The 20,181-nt window shown below is 41.0% G+C and overlaps 1 protein-coding gene across 3 annotated transcripts in view; it reads right to left on the bottom strand.

Moving 5' to 3' along the window:
* BNIP2 (BCL2 interacting protein 2) overlaps window positions 1-20,181 on the bottom strand; it is a 90,005-nt gene that overhangs the window by 28,588 nt on the left and 41,236 nt on the right. For 2 of the 3 annotated variants that reach the window (XM_089652427.1, XM_089652428.1), the window contains exons 4-6: window positions 20,009-20,074; window positions 13,878-14,060; window positions 5,129-5,305 (exon numbers count right to left, since the gene is read on the bottom strand). In XM_089652427.1, coding sequence (XP_089508553.1) covers window positions 5,129-5,305; window positions 13,878-14,060; window positions 20,009-20,074 — 426 coding nt within the window. The remainder of the gene's footprint in view (window positions 1-5,128; window positions 5,306-13,877; window positions 14,061-20,008; window positions 20,075-20,181) is intronic. The other variant, XM_089652429.1, reaches the window with a different exon arrangement.

Genomic DNA, 20,181 nt, shown 5'->3' with positions numbered 1-20,181 from the left:
CTCACATGTATCAAAGGGTAGCAAGCACTGTAAACTGGATGACTCCAGCAAGAGAGACCATCACTCCTGTATCACATCAGCAGCAGTATGGACGCCAGCATTAGGATGTACCAGCAGTGGTGGATGGAGCCAGGGCCGGTAGGGGAGCTCGCTGGACTTCCATGCTTTACAGAGGCACCAACTTCTGGGATCGTCATTGACTGTGGAATCGGAAGTGACGTCACAAACCTCCGTGGACCGCACAACTGGAAGTTGCATTAGAGGAGGTGGATCCCGCAGCCTTTATCGCCTGGGTAACGCGTTTCGGAGCACCAGCTCCTTTGTCAAATCTAATAGGCTAAGGCGGCAATCATCTTTTATATTGGTGCTAAGGACTGGATGGGCGGGATGAGGGCAGTACTATGGGAACAAATACATTCAAGAAGATTGCTAGAGACTGAACAGAGCCCTTGCATACAATAAGTAAAAACAAATCAGGGCACTACATACAGACAATGTGATATACAGGGCAGCACAGTGGCTAAATGGTTAGCACTTCTGCCATGCAGTACTAGGGTTGTTGGTTCGAATCTCAACCATGGCACCACCTGCCTGGAGTTTGCATGTTCGCCCTGTGCCTGCGTGGGTTTCCTCTGGGTACTCCAGTTTCCTCCCACACTCCAAAAATATGCCGATAGGTTAATTGGATCCTGTCTAAATTGGCCCTAGTATGTGTACGTATGAATGTAAGTTAGGGACATTAGATTTTACGCCCCTTGTAAAACGCTGCATATATTGACGGCGCTATATAAGAACCTGAAATAAATAAAATAAATATGTACTTTGAAGGGATATAGCATTACAGTGTAAATGTATGGCAGCTAAAAATTATAGATGGATTACTAATCAATTATTATTATTGTTGCACAGGAGGTAGTAGACAACTATAATAACAATAAGTAAAAAAATTATCATCGCATTGGCCAAAAAAGACAAATCACCAATACTAAATTCCTAAAATTCAGTTATAAGAAAGAGGACTATAAACTGGCAAGTTAGGACCAGGGGAACCCTTACAACCATGTCAAAAAAGGTCTTGACAGGTATAAATAAAAAAAAGGTTGTTATAATTACCCTTATTATGAAGTAAAATTCTTATAAACAGATGGGCCTGTCAAGACCGTTTTTGATATAGTTATATGGGTTCCCCTGGTTCTAATTCGCCAATTATAGTCCTCTTTCTTATAAATGAATTTTAGGAATGAAGTATTAATTGGTGACTTATGTCTTTTTTGGCGCAATACAATGATTTTTTACTTATTATTATAGTTTTCTACTACCTCCTGTGCAACAATAATAATTGTTTATTAATCCATCTATAATTTATAGCTGCCGTGCATTTACACCTTTTTAATGCTATATCCCTTCAAAGTACATACAGTTAGATCCATATATATTTGGACACAGGCACAATTTTAGTTTTTTCAGGTATTTATCAAAACATATTCAAGCCATAGTTATACAATAGATATGGGCTGGAAGTGCACACTCTCAGGTTCAATTTGGAGGAAAGGTTTAGGAATTACAGCTCTTAAGAGTTGCCATTCCCCTTTTTCAAGGGAACAAAAGTAAATGGACAATTGAATCAAAAGCTGTGTCATCGCCAGGTGTGGGCTACTCCATTATTTCTTCATCAATTAAGCAGGTAAAAGGTCTGGAGTTGATTCTAAGTGTGGTATTTGCATTTGGGATCTACTGCTGTGAACATACATCATGTGTTCAAATGAGCTGTCCATGCAAGCAAAAAAAGCCATTGTAAGGCTTCAAAAACTCAAAAAATCCATCAGAGAGATTAGCAGCAACATTAGGAGTGGCCAAATCAACAGTTTGGTACATTCTGAGGAAATAAGAACGCACTGGTGAGCTCAGCAACATAAAAAGGCATGGACGTCCACAGAAGACAACAGTGGTGGAAGATAGCAGGATCCTCTCTATGGTAAAGAAAATCCCATTCACAACATCCAGACAAGTGAAGGATACTCTCCAAGAGGTGGACGTATCATTGTCAAAATCTACAATCAAAAGAAGACTTCACGAGAGCAAATACAGAGGGTTCACCACAAGGTGCAAACCATTCATAAGCCTGAAGAATAGAAAAGCCAGATTAGACTTTGACAAAAAAAATCTAAAAAAGCCAGACCAGTTCTGGAAAAACATTCTTTGGACAGATGAAACTAAGATTAATCTGTACCAGAATGATGGAAAGAAAAGTGTGGAGAAGGCTTGGAACAGCTCATGATCCAAAGCACACAACGTCATCTGTAAAACATGGTGGAGGCAATGTGATGGCATGGGCATTCATGACTTCCAGTGGCACTGGGTCACTGGTGTTTATTGATGATGTGACAGAAGCAGCCGGATGAATTCTGCAGTGTTTAGAGATATACTGTCAGCCCAGATTCAGCTAAATGCAGCAAAGTTGATTGGACGGCGCCTCACAGTACAGATGGACAATGATCCAAAACACACTGCAAAAGCAACCCAGGAGCTTTTGAAGGAAAAGAAGTGGAATATTCTGCAATGGCCAAGTCAATAACCTGATCTCAACCCATTTGAGCATGCATTTCACTTGCTGAAGGCTAAACTAAAAAGGCAGAAAGACCCACAAAGAACAACTGAAGACAGCTGCAGTTAGAGCCTGACAAAGCATCAGAAAGGAGGAAACCCAGTCTTTGGTAATGTCCATGGGTTCCAGGCAGTCATTGCCAGAAAAAGGATTCTCAACAAAATATTTAAAAAAAAAGAACATTATATTTATGATTATATTAATTTGTCCAATTACACTTGAGCCCATGAAAATGGAGGAACTGTGTACTTGATATTTATGTTCAACCCCTTGAATTAGAGCTGAAAGTCTGCACTTCAAATTTCATTTGGATTGTTTATTTTTTATTTATTCTGGTGGCATACAGAGCCAAAAGTATAAAATTGTGCCTGTGTCCAAATATATATGGAACTAACTGTATATCACATTGTCAATATGTAGTGCCCTGATTGTTTTTACTTATTGTATGCAAGGGCTCTGCTCATGCTCTACCGATCTTCTTGAATGTTTTTGATCCCTTGATACCACCCGTATCCAGCCCATCCAGTCCTTAGCACCAATATAAAAGATGACTGCTGCCTTAGCCTGTTAAGTTTGACAAAAAGAGCTTATCGTCGCTCCGAAACGCGTTACCCAGGCGACGAAGGCTGCGGGATCCAACTCCTCTGATGCAACTTCCGGTTGTGTGGTCCACAGTGGTTTGTGACGTAAGGTTTCGCACCAAACGACGGTCCTGGAAGTTGGTGCCTCTGAAGCGCAGAAATCCTACCGGCCCTGGCTCCTTCCACTGCTGTTGGTACAACCTAATGCCAGAGTCCATACCGCTGCTGATGTGACACAGGAGTGATGGTGATCTCTCTTGCTGGAGTCATCCAGTTTACAGTGCTTGTTACCTTTTGATACATGTGAGTTTAATACCTTAAGTTCATTAAAATAATTTTTAATACTGCACTTAGACTGAAAGGGGACACAAGGGGGCGCCACTAACAGATTTATTCCATTCTCATGGTGGAGCTGCCTAAAGGGTGCTTTTTTATAAAGAAATGGACATTATGGATTTATAAAATACTTTTATTTTATTCATTGTGATTTAGTGATTTATACTACCATTTCTCCCTACATTGAAGGTTTGTGCCATATATCTTTTGTATACACAGATCCCAGATGTCGCCACTTTGGCTGTGGGAGCAGGTTGTGACACACTGCCGTTTCACAACTGACTGCCAATGTGCATACACGAGATCCCACTGCACTGTCAGGCTGGTTCACGCAGCCTCTTTGGACAAGTGATAAATCCTAGGAGGTTGCCGGCAGGGGGGAGGGGAGTGGATGCAAACTTCCGTAATTCTCACCCAGGCGAGTACTGCAGAAGTGGGAGGAGGTACCTCTCAGAACAATCCATTACCTTGGGACAGACAAGGAGCTGGAGGAAGTCTGCAGGAGCCTGGCACTGCACCCACAATTTACTGATCATAATTGCAATGTCTTGCATTTATTAGTTTTTTTACAAAACCTTTAACATTGAAGACTAATGTAGCCACGACATGGGAGGAGTGATAATTTGCAATATACCACAATGTTGTTTTTGGGTTTAGATATATTTTAACGCATGCATGTCTCAATTTGCTATGCTAGTTTTATTATTTATAGGTATAGCAAATATTCTTAGCTAGAGAACCCAATTCTGATCACATAAACTCTGCTGTGGTGGAGCTAGGCCTAAAATTACAAGGTTTACCCCTTTTGGACCATGTACATAAAATTGAAATGACTTTTCTAACTACAAATGTAATCTCTGCTGTCATATTAACAAACAAAGGCGGCTCACCATGAACAGCCAAAATTATAAACAGATGTTAAACATGACCTTTCCTAAATTGGATCACCCACATTTTGCAATGGTCTTACCTTGAACCAAGAAGGAAGTTATCTTGAGCAAAAAACTCAGAATACAGAAGTGCCCTAAATACAATGCTAGCCCCATACTCTTAAGGCTACTGTACATGGTCCGAATATTGTTTAGCCTGCTGGGTTGAACAAAAAAAAAAAAAACCTTCTGTGTGTACCCCTGCATTAGGCTCCCTAAAAAGTGCCTGCTCTTTCCTGGTTTTAAAGTGCACAATATAATTCGTATACCAAGTAGGAGCACCCAGGCTCAGTTTTCTGAAAAGCGCCCTGGGCCGAAAAAAGTAACATAAAAAGCACCCTTTTATAATAACTATATTAATACCTACCTGTTTTGCCATCCAGGTTTCTGAATTTGCGATTTTGCAGAGCTAAATCCACTAGCAGCCACATTAGCATCTTACAGTTCTAGGTGAGGATACTCACTACTGTGTCGCAGGGATCAGAGTCATAAGAAGTAAGACAGTAAGTAAGATACCCTTATTTTACGGGGGTGCTTTTTTGGTCTCAGTTGCATTATCTGCATTTCTGCCATCTCTTTAAATTTATACCCAATATCTGCTTAAGCCTATTTTCAAAATAGGTGTATACATCCTAAAAACATGAAATGGTTTCAGTCTTCAGGCCAGAAGATCTCACCTCCATGACTGATAACTTTTTTGTAAGGTTCTATAGCAGACATGTCCACCCTGTGATCCTGTTCTCCAATCCTGAACATACGCCAGCGTCTGCTCTCTTCCTTCTCTTCTGCAGCAGTGTACTCTGGAATTGATCCCTTTGGAAGTACTTCAGTAGTTTTTGGTTTTGGGAGGTCATCTGTCAAATTGACATGATATAAAGATCATTCATATTATATACACACACACACACGTATGAAAAAATAAATATATATTTATTTTACACACACGCTAACAAAAACAATTTTGTTTTTAATTCCACTCCATTCACTACTTTTCTTTTTGTAGGGACCTCTGGGAACAGCATATTTCATATGTTTTCACCAATCAGCCACATCATTATGACCTCTCAACCATGACCTGTAAGTTACGAGTTGGGATTTCCATGCATTGGACTTGATTTTCCAGCACATACCACAAAAGCTCGATTGGACTGAGATCTGGAAAATTTGGAGGCCAAGTCAACACTTCACACTAGTTGTGTTTCTTGAACCATTCTCAAATTCATCAGATCACCTTCTTCCATTGCTCCCTGGTCCAGTTCTGAGGCTCAAGTGCCCATTGTGGGTGCTTCTGGCATTGGTGCGGGTTCACCAGTTTTCCTTTCTTGGACTGGTTTTGGTAGGCCCTGACCACTGCAGTTTAGGAACATCCCACAAGAACTACAAATTTTAGAGTTGTTTGGACCCAGTCTTCTAGTAGTTAGGATTTGATTGACTTTGACAAGGGTCAAATGGTTACGCTTGCCCATTTTTTCTGCTTTCAGCACATCAACTTCAGGGACATGTTCACTTGCTGCCCAATATATCCCACTCACTTTCAGATGCCACTGTAATGTGCTAATCAATGTTATTCACTTTAATGGCCAGTGATCATATTGTTCTGGCTGATCAGTGTATATAACCAAAGCTTAAACATTATTGATGCACTTTTAAAACAATTTTAAGGATTTACCAACTTTAAACTTGTCAGAACAAAATACATTTATTAAGAAGATAGGTCTACCTGTGTAGTTTTTTGCTCACTGGGTTTACAGCGTATAACAGTTAAATGCTAGTCAGTTGTTCGATAAACAGTGATAAATAAAATTCACACCACACTGCTTCACTTAGTGGGCAAAGACTATACAAGTTAACAAACCATTTAATCTGTTTGGATTATCTTTTGTTGGCCTATTATGACAAATTTACTCCAGAAACAATGACTCTCAAATGTTTGTCTGTACCATGCTAAAGCATCACTAACAAATTCTATCCAGTCTAGTATAATAGGTGATCCACAATGCTGACAATGAGCCGTTGAGCATTAAAAAAAATACAATTCAATATTCAAACCAATGCAAATACCCAACCTCTGTCACATTGTCATTCATTCATTCAAAGGGGCAGAGTGGCTGCAACTAAATGTGACCGACAGATTCCTGCCACTAGAATTTGCAGATCTCCCCTATTAGCCCATGTGAATAAGGCCTAGGGGACACAGGATGAAATAATTCTGGTGGTTGATTTCAAGAGACTGAACACTGACAAACAAAGCTATAGGACAGCCCAGTATAACCCCTTTCCTTCAATCATGCTCCAGTTTTGTGGTAAAGCATTAATAGGAGTGGATCTTAAAAACAAGACTGTGAGACCCGTGCCCCTCAAAGTGGTTGTAAACCCAAAAAAAAAAATCAAAATTGAAATGACCAGTCTACCTCACACAGCATAACAGCAGAAGTCATTTGTCCATAGTCTGACAAAGAAAGGAGCAGCCAGTCATTTCTCTGCTTTCCTACAGTAAAAGAACCCGACACATGAAAAAAGATTGTGTCGCCACACCCCCTCTCCTGTGACTGACAGGCTAATTAGGAGTCCCATGCATGAGCATGAGAGAAGGGGGCACGGGTCTCGGAGTTATCCACACAGATCACTCCCGAAATAGCCTAGTTTTTGAATTACACAGTATACAGGGCCGACACACTGCACTTATCTCTACTAACAGAGGAGGAGGGGGGGATACATGCTTTCACAGGTCATCATTATAAACTGGGGGGGGGGGGAGCAATCGGCCTCCCACAGCTGCCAGGGAGAAAGCCAAGCAGGAGGATCACATTCAACCCCTCAATGAAGGGCCACTTTTAATGTATAATTATCAGGCGGTACTTTAAAGTAGGGCACTACAGTAAAAGTGCCCAGCCATTGAGGGGTTGTGATCCAAATGCTCGGCTCCCTCCCCGGGAGCTTTGGGGTTAAATCTGTGAGAGGTTTTTTGGCTTCTATTAGTTGACAATGATGACCTGTGAAAGCATGTATCCCCCCTCCTCCTCCCATAGTAGAGATAAGCACAACAGAGCAGGGTCCAGCTGAGTAATTGCAAACAGTTGCTTAGCTCCCTCCAGCCTATGAAAGTCTGCAGTCTCCAGTGCCTCAAATGCTGCCCAGTATTTATGGGGATAACGGTTTTCTCAGTCTCCTCAGGCTGGAGCTGACTCCTAATTAGTTTGTCAGTTACAGGAGTCACAGTCTCATGTGTTGGGTTTTTTCACTGTAGGAAAGCAGTGAGGATTTCAGAGGACTGGCTGCTCCTTTTTTGGCAGACTAGGGACAGATGACTTCTGTTGCTTTGCTGTGTGAGGTAGACTGGTCATTTCAATTTTTTTTTTTTTGTGTTTACAACCACTTTAATGTACTCAGGAAATTAATTTTATGGTAAGTTAAAAATCCTGTTTTCCTAATCGTACATTAAGGAGGCTTTAGGGTTCAAGACAATCTGGACTCCCCAACCCAAGAAAGGATTCTCGCAGGGCTGATGGCAACAGGGAAGGCAACCTTCTGAGTGAGATTAGACAGGTGAGGTGGAGAGGTTCAAATAGGGGTTTCTAAAGAACAAAAATAACCAGGTTTAGTGCCCACTGTATCACTGGGGAACAATGTGAGTGACAACCTGTATGAAGGCACTTCATTAAGAAGTGAAAGGAAAGCAGTCTTTGAATAAGAATAGCTAGAGAGGAGATTTGACCCTTGATGGAACTCAAGGCTAAAATGCTGTTCCAGACCAAAAACGGGAGAAAATGCAGGATTCATCCCAAGGAGAATATTTTGGGATGTAATCTCCCTGCCTCGCACCGTGAGAATGAAGATTTCCAGGTTTGATAAACTTTTGAAAGCTAAGAAATTCTTGCAAACGCTTTAAGATAACCAACTGGGAAGGTTCCTATCCTTAACATAAGAAGGATTTCTTTGACTCCAGGGCTGGCCCCATAACCCACTAGGTGGTCAGAACAAGCTCAAATTTGGGGATCAAGCACATGCAAAAATCCAGAGAGTTCTTGCCCCATACAGTTAGAATTGTGATTTACAATAGTCTGGAGTGAAATTGAAAATATGTAAACGCTTTGAAAAATATCACCATTAGACCCAGAACTCTGATGCAAAGGAGGAGGGTTGGTTGGCTCGTTCTTGGACTGTAATAATCAGTTACGGAAGTGGAGAGTTTGGAGTTTCTCCTATAAAAGGAAGGCACCAGACGAGAAGTATCCAAGAAAAGACATAGGTACTCCCAAGTGACTGGTTCCAGTGTGGACTTCAGGAGGCTCAGAATCAACCCAAACCTCCAGAGTTTGAACAGTTTGTTGGACAGTGAATCTGTGCTGACTGTTCCCTCAGTAGGAGGCCATCCAGATATTCCATTATAGGAATACCCTAAAAGCAAAGTGTAGCAAGTACAGGAGCTAGCACCTTGGGGACTTGAGACAAACAGGAAGAGCAACAAATTGGTAACCTTGTGTGCCCACTGAAAAATTAAGGAAGCATTGAAGCAGTCGAAAGATGGGAACATGCAATTAGGTATCCTTGATGTCCACAGAGCACACTGTCAATTGTTTAAAGGGGCAAAGTTCTAACTACTCCCTCATATGTGTTAGTAACTGTCACCAACAGTAGAAGCTGTTCATTTCAAAACCCTGACAAAGTGTACATCCTGTGGGTCAGTGGACCTTTTTATGCCCTTTAAAAGGGAAATGTAAGGTGCTGGATGATTATCTTTTTTAACATTGAAATAACAAAACGAAGGAAATTGCCTTCAAAACTAGGGGACTTTAAAGGCACCGTACTTAAATCACAATGCAACTGGTAAAAACAAAAGTATTTGTTATATCTCATTAAAATGGTGGAAAAAAAAAATGACCACCATGTGAAAATGTGAAAAAAAATTTTTAACATGTAATTACACATCATCAACTTATAAAATCACATAGATGTAGGACTATTGGGTCCTACTAAAGAATGTTGACATGCTTCCCAGTTCACATCTGCTACATCAGGGACATCACGGGATCATCTAAAAAGTTTAAAATAGAATTTTAACAGAACACATGGCAATACAATTATCAAAATTTATAAACATAGTATGTACTAATTGTTTACAGCTTACCACAAAATTAGTTAACACGATCTAATGACAGTCAATTCTTGAAAGGATTCCATAATAAGGTCTCAGAAGCAGATTGTTGAATGTATCCTTGTTTGTTATAATGTAATCTTTATACAGGCTGGGTTCTTGGAAGATGGGGCTCTTTAAGGTCGGACACTCGGGCATCCAGCTGATGGGGAGGTATTCTCTCCCCCTTTGGGCGAGGGCTCATTCCTGGGGCTCCCACCCATTGTTTGTGTTGACTATTGCGATCTGATTAAGTGTGCATGTGCGATAGCTAGGTGCCCGCAGCAGATGTAACGTCATGCACTAACTTGGCGTCGCATAATGGCAGGTGTCAGCATCTCGTCTGCTGGGGCCATTTAGGGGGGAGGAGGTGGCAATGGCGTGTGCCACTGCAGGATCCTTGTCCTAATTGGTGACTCAGTCAGCGGTGGTGGTGAATCTCGCTGCATCCTCCAAGTCTTACCAGAAAATGGCTGAACTACCATTCTTGGTAAGCCCTAAGTGCTGTTACTGGAGGGGCGTTGTTTTGTGGAGGGCAGGCAGTGTTTGAGAAGAGTTGAGGGCCATGGTTGCATGGATTTGTTTAGCCTGTAGTGGTACACATGGGCTTGCATTGATTCCCGTGCTCTCTTCTCTATGGAGGACTATTGGGGGGGCTGCTATACATGAAAGAGGGCTTTACAATTGCATTCCCACTATTTTTAGAGCCATCATGATAATAGGGGGTCCATAGAAGGTAGGAAGCATCTATGTTCCTCTTCTTAAAAGGTACAGGTACCTATAAGTAATGTTTTCATTATTATCTTTAGTCCCTTTCCTGTTATTTCTAGAGCCACCATGATAATAGGGGGCCCCCATTTAAGACAGAATGCATTTGTGCTCCGGTTCTTAACTACTCAAGTCCGGACACTTTTACCACCTTCCTGTCCAGGCCAAATTTCAGCTTTCCGTGCTATCACACTTTGAATGACAATTGCGCGGTCATGCAACACTGTACCCATATGAATTTTTTAGCATTTTTTTGAGACAGATAAAGCTTTATTTTGGTGGTATTTATTCACCACTGGGATTTTATTTTTTTTGCTATGTAAATGAAAAGTCCAAACATTTAAAAAAAAAAGTGTTTTTCTCATAAAATTTTGCAAATAAATAATATTTCATCATAAATCTTGGCCAAAATGCATTCAGTTATCTTTTTAGTAGAAAAAAAAAAAACCCAAATTAGTTTATAACCAAAAATGATAATTTTTAAACATTTTTTTTACATTTTTATTTTTTCCTTTTTAGATTTTTTTTTTTTTTTTTTTTTTTTAATACTGTCACCCTAGCAGTACAGTGTCACCATGGTGACAATGTACTACTTGTATGGGGTGATGAATTTTTTTTTTTTTTTTTACACCGATTGCGTTTACACCCATAAAGGCTGTAAAAGCAATAATTTCTCCTTCTCTCTGGCTGCATTCTTGCAGCCACTGAGAACTACTGTGTGAGCTGTGATTGCTCACTGCTTGTCACATGGTACAAGGCTGTTGTGAACAGCCTTGTACCATGTGACCTCTGTGATCATTCACAGATTTCACACATAGTAAGCAATGATGTCAGAAGTGACATCTTGCTTAATACTCTGCATGTGATCACTGAGTGGCCAATCAGTGATCACATGATATGGACCTCGCACAGAGTCCTGTATGACGATTGGTGTTCCACTGTGTCCGGAGGACACAGTGGGGACTGGATTGCGGTGCTGCGCGCTCCTAGGGAGCGCGTACAAGCAGGGGATGGGGAGGCCGTTTATAAACAGCCACCCGACCCTGCACTGCCACCGTCCGGCCGTTTATATAAAAGGGTAAAAGGTACGGGTGTACTTATAATTGGTATTTCTATTATTAATGACTTTTGATCCCTCACCTTACCTCTTTTCCTCCACTCACTTTTATTTTCTGTGTGGAATTGTTATACTTAGAGTGCCTACTCTGTGTATTATATTGTAGCTGGAAGCGTGTGGTTGGTGGCAGTCTTCGCCTTCCCTCCCCTCTATTCGGCCCAGTGTCTGGCTTACCCTCCCCTGTACTATTCAGGGGTTGGGCTTCTGAGGCCTTATGTGTAGCTTCCTCTCAAGAACTGATGGTCATTAGATGGTGTTAACTGATGCTGTGGTAAGCTGTAAATGATTAGTACATACTATGTTTATAAAATTGATAATTATATTGCTACCTATACTGTCAAAATTATATTTTAAACTTTTTAGAGGTCCTTGATGAAGCAAATGTGAACTGCAAAGCGCGTCGGCATTCTTCAGAAGGAAACACCACCAGACATGCATCTATGTGATTTTATAAAAGTTGATGAGTAATTACATGTCAAAATATTTTCTGCACGTTGGTTATGTATTTTCCCATTTTAAATGAGATATAATACATACTTTGTTTATACAAACTGCTTTGTGATGTAAGTACGGTGCCTTAAACGTCCCCTAGTTTTTATAGAAGATAATTTCCTTTGCTTTGCAATTTCTCAGTTCATTGGAATGTTGCGCCATTCGCCTATTCCCTGATAAGTGGCAAATCTAATGCTCAGCTTTTTAATATACTCACTCTCTTCGTCTTCTGCAGCTTCCCCATTAGTATCTGGGAGCTTGATTTTGGATGTGAACCTTCTGGCTCATAGGGTTAATGTGGTAGAATTGAACCTGGTGTCCCAGAGCAGTTGGTTCCCGTTTCCTTGAGGAATCCTATGTCCCTTGACTTTGACTCTGTTGGACATCACTTTGGTGCTGTAAGACCTTCACCTACGAGGTTTATGAATTCTCCAAGTGTTTTAGTGGATGAGTCCTGCCCATCCTCCTGCCCTCTGACATTACATGCATTAGTCTGGGGTTGTAGCTTGCCACCATTACTGCCTACTTTTGTAGGGGTACCTCTGTGCACCATAACATTCTCTTGTTCAGTCTAGCGGACTTCAGGGTTGGTACCCTTGTGGTCGTCTCCAATTCTTAGGACCTTTGGTTATCACCTTGAGATACTGTACTGGAGGCTCTCTGCACCTTTTATATCTCCCAGCAAACAAGTCACGGTGGGCTGGCAGTGGAACAAGTCTAGGAATCCACATTGTGCTTCAGGAGCAGAAACGGAAGAGGGAGGGAGCTTCAAGGCTGAATGGCAGGAAAGAGCATTGTGCGGGCACAGCCTCCTACCTAACAGATAACATTGGTACTCTATCCCTCAGCTTTTGCACTTCTTGAAAAAAAAAACAGCAGTGATGAGAACTTGAAAAGGTGTTCAGCAGTGCAAACACTGATATAGCCATCAATGCTTCAGCCTGACTGGCTTCATTCAGTCTTTAGAGCCTGGATTATGCCAGAGGCTGTGCCATGGGTCTTGACCCAGAAAGCGTTCTGCGATAACAGAACACAAAAGGTATTTAAAGTACCACAATACAGAGCTCAGTGCCCAAAGGTCACATTCCAGTGCAACCCCAAAATTCTCCAGTCCAACGGGTTGAATTTATTCCCGAGGAAATGCCAATCCAGACAGCTCCATACAGAAACTAGTTTAAAACAGCTTGTAGAAAAATCCTAACTGAAGAAAGAGGTAATCATGGCTAAAGAACAAAAATGGCTTACAAAGAGGTTAAACTTTTCGCAGCAAAACAGAGAAAAGATATACATCTTCCTAGACACGTGCTGCGTAGGAGGGGTTATAATGGACCGGGCTTACAACTTTTCTGTTTGCCAGTGTCCAATCCTCCTGAGGTTGGCAGTATATCCCAACAGTTTCATTATTCCTGTATCTCTAATGTACAATGGAAAAGGTATTCATGCAGTTTTATACGAATAGTTTAGAATACACTTTGGTGCCAGACTCTTACTTCTTTCTGCTGCAAAGCTAACCTGTCACGTAAGGGGTAAGCGAAACCAGTGCATTAACATTTAAGAATACCTTTTCAGCAAATTGGTTGTTTCACAACACCTTCAATGATGCTGTTATGGCTTTTTTCCCACAGAGAAGGGATCAACTGGCTCCAAAATAGAGATTTTTTTAAAGTAATGAAATATGTCTGCACACAATATCGAATCCTTCCCACGCTAAGGTTATCTTCTAAATGCAACCGACTAGGACGAGCTGTACTGCTACTATAGAATAGTGCTGTTCATATTGAATGATATACTTTTTAGTACAGCTTACTATCAGAAGAAGACACACATAAAGACTAGAAATAATAGTTATAAGAAATATACAAGAGTAATTTATAGTCGTTGCTGCAGTACAAATTGGCAGATCATTCATTTTTACCTTCCCATTCAAATTCATTGCTGTTCTCCGATGGAGTATCTAGATCATCTAAATCCAAGTCTCCACTTTCATCTAAATCCTCAGATAAGATGGAGCCATCACTGCGATCCAGTGTTAGACTTAGGTTGGGTGCTAGGAGTTTTTTCTTCTTTTTACTGCCATTGATTTCAAGTGGACTGGGAACTGAGAAAGATGATAGAAAATAAATATAATTGATATTAATCACAAGTTGGGCTTTATTTGTATAAGCAGCAAACTGTGTCTTGAAGACGCAAGCTCAGCACTCTGCAATTCTTCAGCAGCTAGATAGGATTTTCTATTCCACTGAGAGGTCAATTCATTGCCAAGGATGAATAGGGCTGTCATTCAGATTCAGTTCAATGAGCACCAGCAAAATAATGGCATGTGCAAGGAGGCACTCCCCTACATTTTCTAACTGCTGATGTGCATCTCTGTGCTCATTTATGCTGTTTGAACAACAACTCCATTTATCCACAGAGAAAATCTGCCCATGTTCTCTCTAGAAAGTGCGCAGAGGTGAGCTGCAACTGCAAGATTCAGCTCCTAGCCCATCTAAATGTGCCTTTAATCCTTTAACACACATGAACTGTGACAGCCGTGTTAAAAGTGATGCAAAAGCTTCAATATTCTATACCACAAAAGCAGACTTTAAAAACAATGTATAATTATAAAGTAATGCATTTTTTTCTTTAAATAAGGACAAGAGTACTGATTGTTTGCAAAATGCAATGGTTCAGCTTGTGCATCACTTGCTCACTATGAAATAACAAGACAGCGAGTGCAAAAAGAGTGAAACTGCTGAACATGAAAATATGTTCAACAGACAAAGTAAAAGCAAATGCCATAGTAGTGGTAATGTGCGACACAGAAATGTTCTTGCATTGAAGCGGTATTTCCAGCATCAGCCTCATAATGCTTCTTACAGGGCAATAAAAGAATAAATGGCACTCCAAGGGAACCACTGCGTAATTAACAGTGTCCAAAGAGGAATGCCAAGGGCCTATGTATACAGGAGTCTGTGGGAACCACAAGTCAGGATTTCTCAGTAATCAGTGCTGTTCAAGGACAGAAGCAATGACTGATGGCAAAGATTAAATGGAAGATTCCTGCGTGTTGACTTACTAAAGGAAACTAGGCTGGGCATTTTGCAAGTACAGTTGCACTCATTTTCCCCAGAGCTTAGTGTGAAGTTTCACTTTGTAAAGAATACCCAATCAGGCGCAAGCAAAAAAGAAAAAGAAACAAAGCATTTTTGCTTGCACATGATTGGATGATGGAAATCAACAGAGCTTCACCACACTCACCAAGCTCTGGGGAAAATGAGAGCAACTGCACTTGCAAAGTGCAAAGTCTATTGGCCTTTAGTAAATCAACCCCTTAGAGTCCATAGCAGAGGTAGGCAACCTTAAAGAGGTGGAGATCTACCTGAACAACATGGGAGAAGTCAAAGATGACCTACACAGCATCGCCTTTTTGCACCTGATTTAAACCTTTAATTGCAGTACTACCGTGTCGCAATAGTTTGCATTGCACGGCAATCATGGGTTAAAATTGGGTGGTGAGGAGGCAACATATCGTCAACTCACCACCTGTCAAACACACTTGGATCACTTTTCAGAGGAGCAGCAGTGCAGTTTGCACTTGTAAATGAGCCTTTAGTTGAATTCAGAAACAGCACTCTCAGGTCTCGTTCACACAAATTTGGGGGGTGGTAAAACCCTGCAGTTTAATCACCCCCAATAGCTACTGAGGCAACAGCCAAAGGTGTACACATGCCACAGCAGGAATTAAACCCTCTCTTGCTTTTGGTGGGTGCTACCGACTGCCAATCGTGACCAGAGGATTTACCCCCCTTCCTGACCAGGCCATTTTTTGAGTTACGGTACTTTAACTGACAATTTCGCAGTCATGCAACGCTGCACCCCAATGAAATGGATGTCCTTTTTTCCCCTACAAATAGAGCTTTTATTGGTGATATTTGATCGCCTGTGCGCTTTTTATTTTTTGCGCTATAAAAAAAAAAAGACTGACAATTTTGAAAAAAATATATATATTTTTTGACCATTTTGCCAAATAAAGTGGCAAGATGAATCCAGCTAATGGTATAATAATAGTCAAATGAGGTACATTGCCTATACCATTGGCTGGTTTCATCTTGCCACTTTATTTGGTTCCTATATTGTATGGTTATATTTGAGACCCTGGCTTGTTTAAGTACCTGACTTTTTACTGCTAGCGTACCATACAGGTGGGTTTTTTTGTTCTTCTGATATGGCAAGTACATCATCTCTAATTACTCTATTCCATGAATACATGGTTATTTTGCAAGCCTAGCAATGTCTCAACAAGCCCCCACTTGTGATTATTCCCATTTTTGTGTATGTGGGGTTCCTATGCCCTTGCTGGAAGTGGATAGTTTGTATGACTGTTGTGAGTACTGGCCAATTTATATCTGTTTTATTCATGCATTTTTGGGATGTCTATGTTACCTGCTGGTGGAGTCTTCTATATTTCCCACTGTAGGATTTTTTCATACTATATTTGGCCTTTGAGTCTCTTTTGGTCCGCCTCGCGCTCTGGCCTCCTATGCCTGCTCTCCAGACTTCCTTGCCGCTGATCCGCCATATCTCCACGTAAGCCTAACATATATTTTCTGATTATATGTATTTCTATGTGCGTGTTTGTATACTTAATTTGTATAGTTTTACATGCAGTAGCACTAATCTCCCTTACATTCAAGTTACAGTCCTGAAGAAGCCAAATGCACAGGCGAAACGCGTTGACAATGCTTTCATAATTTGTATGTTAATTATTGTATTTATGTACTTCGTGATCAACACGTATGCAAGGAAGGCACTTTTTTACTAATTATGTTTTTCTTTTCTTGGCCCCTTTTTGGGGTAGGTTCGTAATATGAGTCCTATTGAATATATGACTCTTATGTCAATAAATGGCTGTATGTATTTTACTGTATGGTCTCTTACTGTGCCCAAACAATCCAATAATTTTGCAGTACTTATTGCTTGGCTTTTTTTCTTTAGTTTTCAGCAGGATTTAGCACTAGGAATCTTTTCTATTAATTTTTTTTAAGCCCAGTGTATTGCTTCACACTGGCCTGAAAATTTCTTTCCTACTGCTGACACCACTCTGGAGACCGGTAGCCAGGATAAGCGGTGGAGTGCAGTTGGTATCACTTTGCATGGGACCGAAACCAGCACTATAGCGAAGGCATGAGCTTAATCACCTCTTGCTCCCTACTACAGCTTCAACTTTACAGGTAGTCCCTCTGCATTGCACTCTGTTTGATGCTTTGAGATGGCAGGACAGCAAGCCCACCTGGTTACAATCTACTGGTATATTGTGATCTAGAAGGTTGCTGACCCCCAATCTACAGTACACAGGTATTGCTGAATGCATGCAATGCAAATGAACAAGTCAGTACATTCACCTACATCATCATGGCTTCTAGGTGCTGCTGAGAGACATCAATTCAATCAACTTGATTTAATTCATCAAGTAGTAGCATAGCATGTTTGAGAGGTTCTAAAATAATCGGAATTTGGAAGGGGATTGGGAACCCTACAGATACTTATGTTTACCAGCCTTATTCTACATTGACATGGGGCTCTGGAAAGTGATGGACTCTTAACTGAATCAAGGTAAAACCTGTGGCGCACTAAGAGCACTACTTTGACGTGCCTGCTTTATACTTTTTCAATTGCACATAGGATGCACCACTCCCAACAGAAACTGTATCATAAAATAAATGATGTCCACTGCCAAGCAAAACAAAGACATTGCTGTGCAAACCCACAACTCAAATGCTGAATTAAAAAAAAAAAAAAAAAAAAAAAATGCCTCGCCGTGGATGATGCGATTGCATTATACACTGATCTGTGGTTGGCAGGAAGCAAGACATTTAAAAACCATGTCGCAACCAAGTAATATAGAAGCCACATCAGCCCCTTATGAAGAATATGTCTAACCAAGTCACAAGATATCATATAGCATGTTCAAAGATAAGAATTTTATTTAATCAGAGACAATACAACAAAATTAAAGAGAATTTATAACAATCGGGATAATTCTGTCAAACATCAAGCAATTAAACTAAATGCTATTACTTTTATCAATTACATACATACCAGAGTCTCTACCACACCTGACCTCTTTTTAAATTTCATAAAAATCCAGTGGAGAGAGATGTTAAATACTACTTAAATAGAATTTCTATCCACTTAGTTGCTGGGCTTAAAGCGGTACTAAACCCAAAAGCAGAGGCGTCCCTAGGGTTGGTGTCACCCGGTGCGGTAACACTTGGTGACACCCCCTCTGACGATCCTCGCAGAATGGATTGGATCTGCAGATTGAGCATAATGGATCGGACTCCAATCCATTATGCTCAATCAGCAGATCCGATCCATCCTGCGGGGATCGTCGGCTTTCTTTACAACTTACCTTTCTTGAAATGGGTCCGGGTGTAGCGGCAAGATGTGTCTCCCCTGAAGCAACTGCGCTTGTCCCGGTTTCAGGCAGATCAGTTGATGATAGTATTAGTTCTATCATCGATTGATCTGCCTGAAACCTCTGAAATCTCTGTACATGCGCAGTTGCTTCAGGGGGGACATCTACATGGGAGACACATCTTGCCATTACACTGGTGTCACACCGTATAGGTTGCATGCCGATGATCCCCGCAGGATCGGCATGCAACCTATATGGGGTGACACCAGACCCGCTCCAAGAAAAGGTAAGTTGTAAAGAAAGCCGATCGGATCCATCCTGCGGGGATCGTCGGCTTGCTTTACAACTTACCTTTTTGTGGAGCGGGTCCGGTGTCACCCCACGCGGTCAGTGTCACCTGGTGCGGACCTCACCCCCCGCACCTGCCTCGGGACACCACTACCCAAAAGTAACCATTATTTTACAGCTTACCAATTCCTAGATGAATGGCTGCATTAGTTTTCTTTTTTAAACTATTTTTGACTGATGATCCAGCCAGTAAGTCGGTTTTTAAAAAGGAACAAGCTCTCTTCCAGATAACAACAACATGTCTGGTTTCCTCTGAACCCTCCAGTTTCCCTTTCACAGCCAGAGAAATACTAATCGGTTAATCAGCTTCTACTTAAAGCTGATCTCTACGTGTGGTTTTTATTGCATAGTTACATTGGTTCAGCATTGACGAATGCCAAGATGCATAATCTGTGTCTATTGGACTGGTGTGGAAACAGAGAATCAATGTATTAGTTGTTGTTACAACAGTGATCGCCATGGCCAAGAGGCAATCTCTGCCTTAACAAAAGGGAGATTATGACATCATCTTGTCCAATCAGAGAATGACTTGTATTCACTGGAAAAAATACAAAGCATTCTGTGAATGGCAGTTGTACCAAGCGAGCAAGTCTGCTGTCACTATGCAGAAGAGTATTGACTCGGGCTCCGGATCCAGAAGACTGCAGCAATCACTGTAGTAGCATCGACTACAACAATGGTTCTCTGCTTCCATAGTGGTCCAACAGATATGGAATAGGTACACTTAAAGTGGTTCATCTAGGACCAGTGTAATTGTAATTGTGCAATAAAAACCATACCTGGAGTTCAGCTTTAAAAAGAGGGCTGCAATTTTTGAGTCTAAAAATGCTAGTTGCCTGGCTGTCTCTGGCTTCATAACTTTTCAAATCATTGACCCAGAAAATTCCCATAACAAAGCACGTGAATCATGCGAGTCAAATGTACTGATACAATGGCATACTTGTTACACACAAAAACATCAGAAAGCATTGAAGCCAAAGGGCCAACACAAAAGCCAAACCACCAGCATTTTAAGAAGTAGACATCAGCAATTGCAACCCCCAAGTTCTGTCATGACAAAAGTTCTTTAAGTTGAAATAACCATCACTGATCTCTTTCATTAAGATAGTTATAATGGCGTTCATCTCCAACATATTGCTTGGAGGTCAAAATGTAAAGGTATGTTCTCATATTCTGTCCTGAAGGCAAGTGAATCATAAGGGTGCAGACAAAAGGAGCAACCACAAAAGGTTAAAATTTGCAGGCACAGACAAGCAGACCAAGTAACATGCAAATATAGCTAGGAGGTAGATACTTGCGTGAGTTACGAGATGCTGAGTAAGGAATACAATAAACTGACTGATCCAGCACTGGAAAAGCCCAAGCTAAAGCAGACAGACACAGGGTCCACAAACATGGGTACACAAAACAAGAGACAGTTGAAAAGAATTAGAGGAAAAATTAGGTATTATAAAATCTGAACTCAGTAGCT

Source organism: Staurois parvus, unplaced genomic scaffold (assembly GCF_062004578.1).
Source record: "Staurois parvus isolate SC_StPar_1 unplaced genomic scaffold, SC_StPar_1.0 ptg000682l, whole genome shotgun sequence".
Lineage (NCBI taxonomy): Eukaryota > Metazoa > Chordata > Amphibia > Anura > Ranidae > Staurois > Staurois parvus.
The sequence above is the reverse complement of the archived record's forward strand: the minus strand, read 5'-3'. Positions and strand labels throughout refer to the sequence as shown.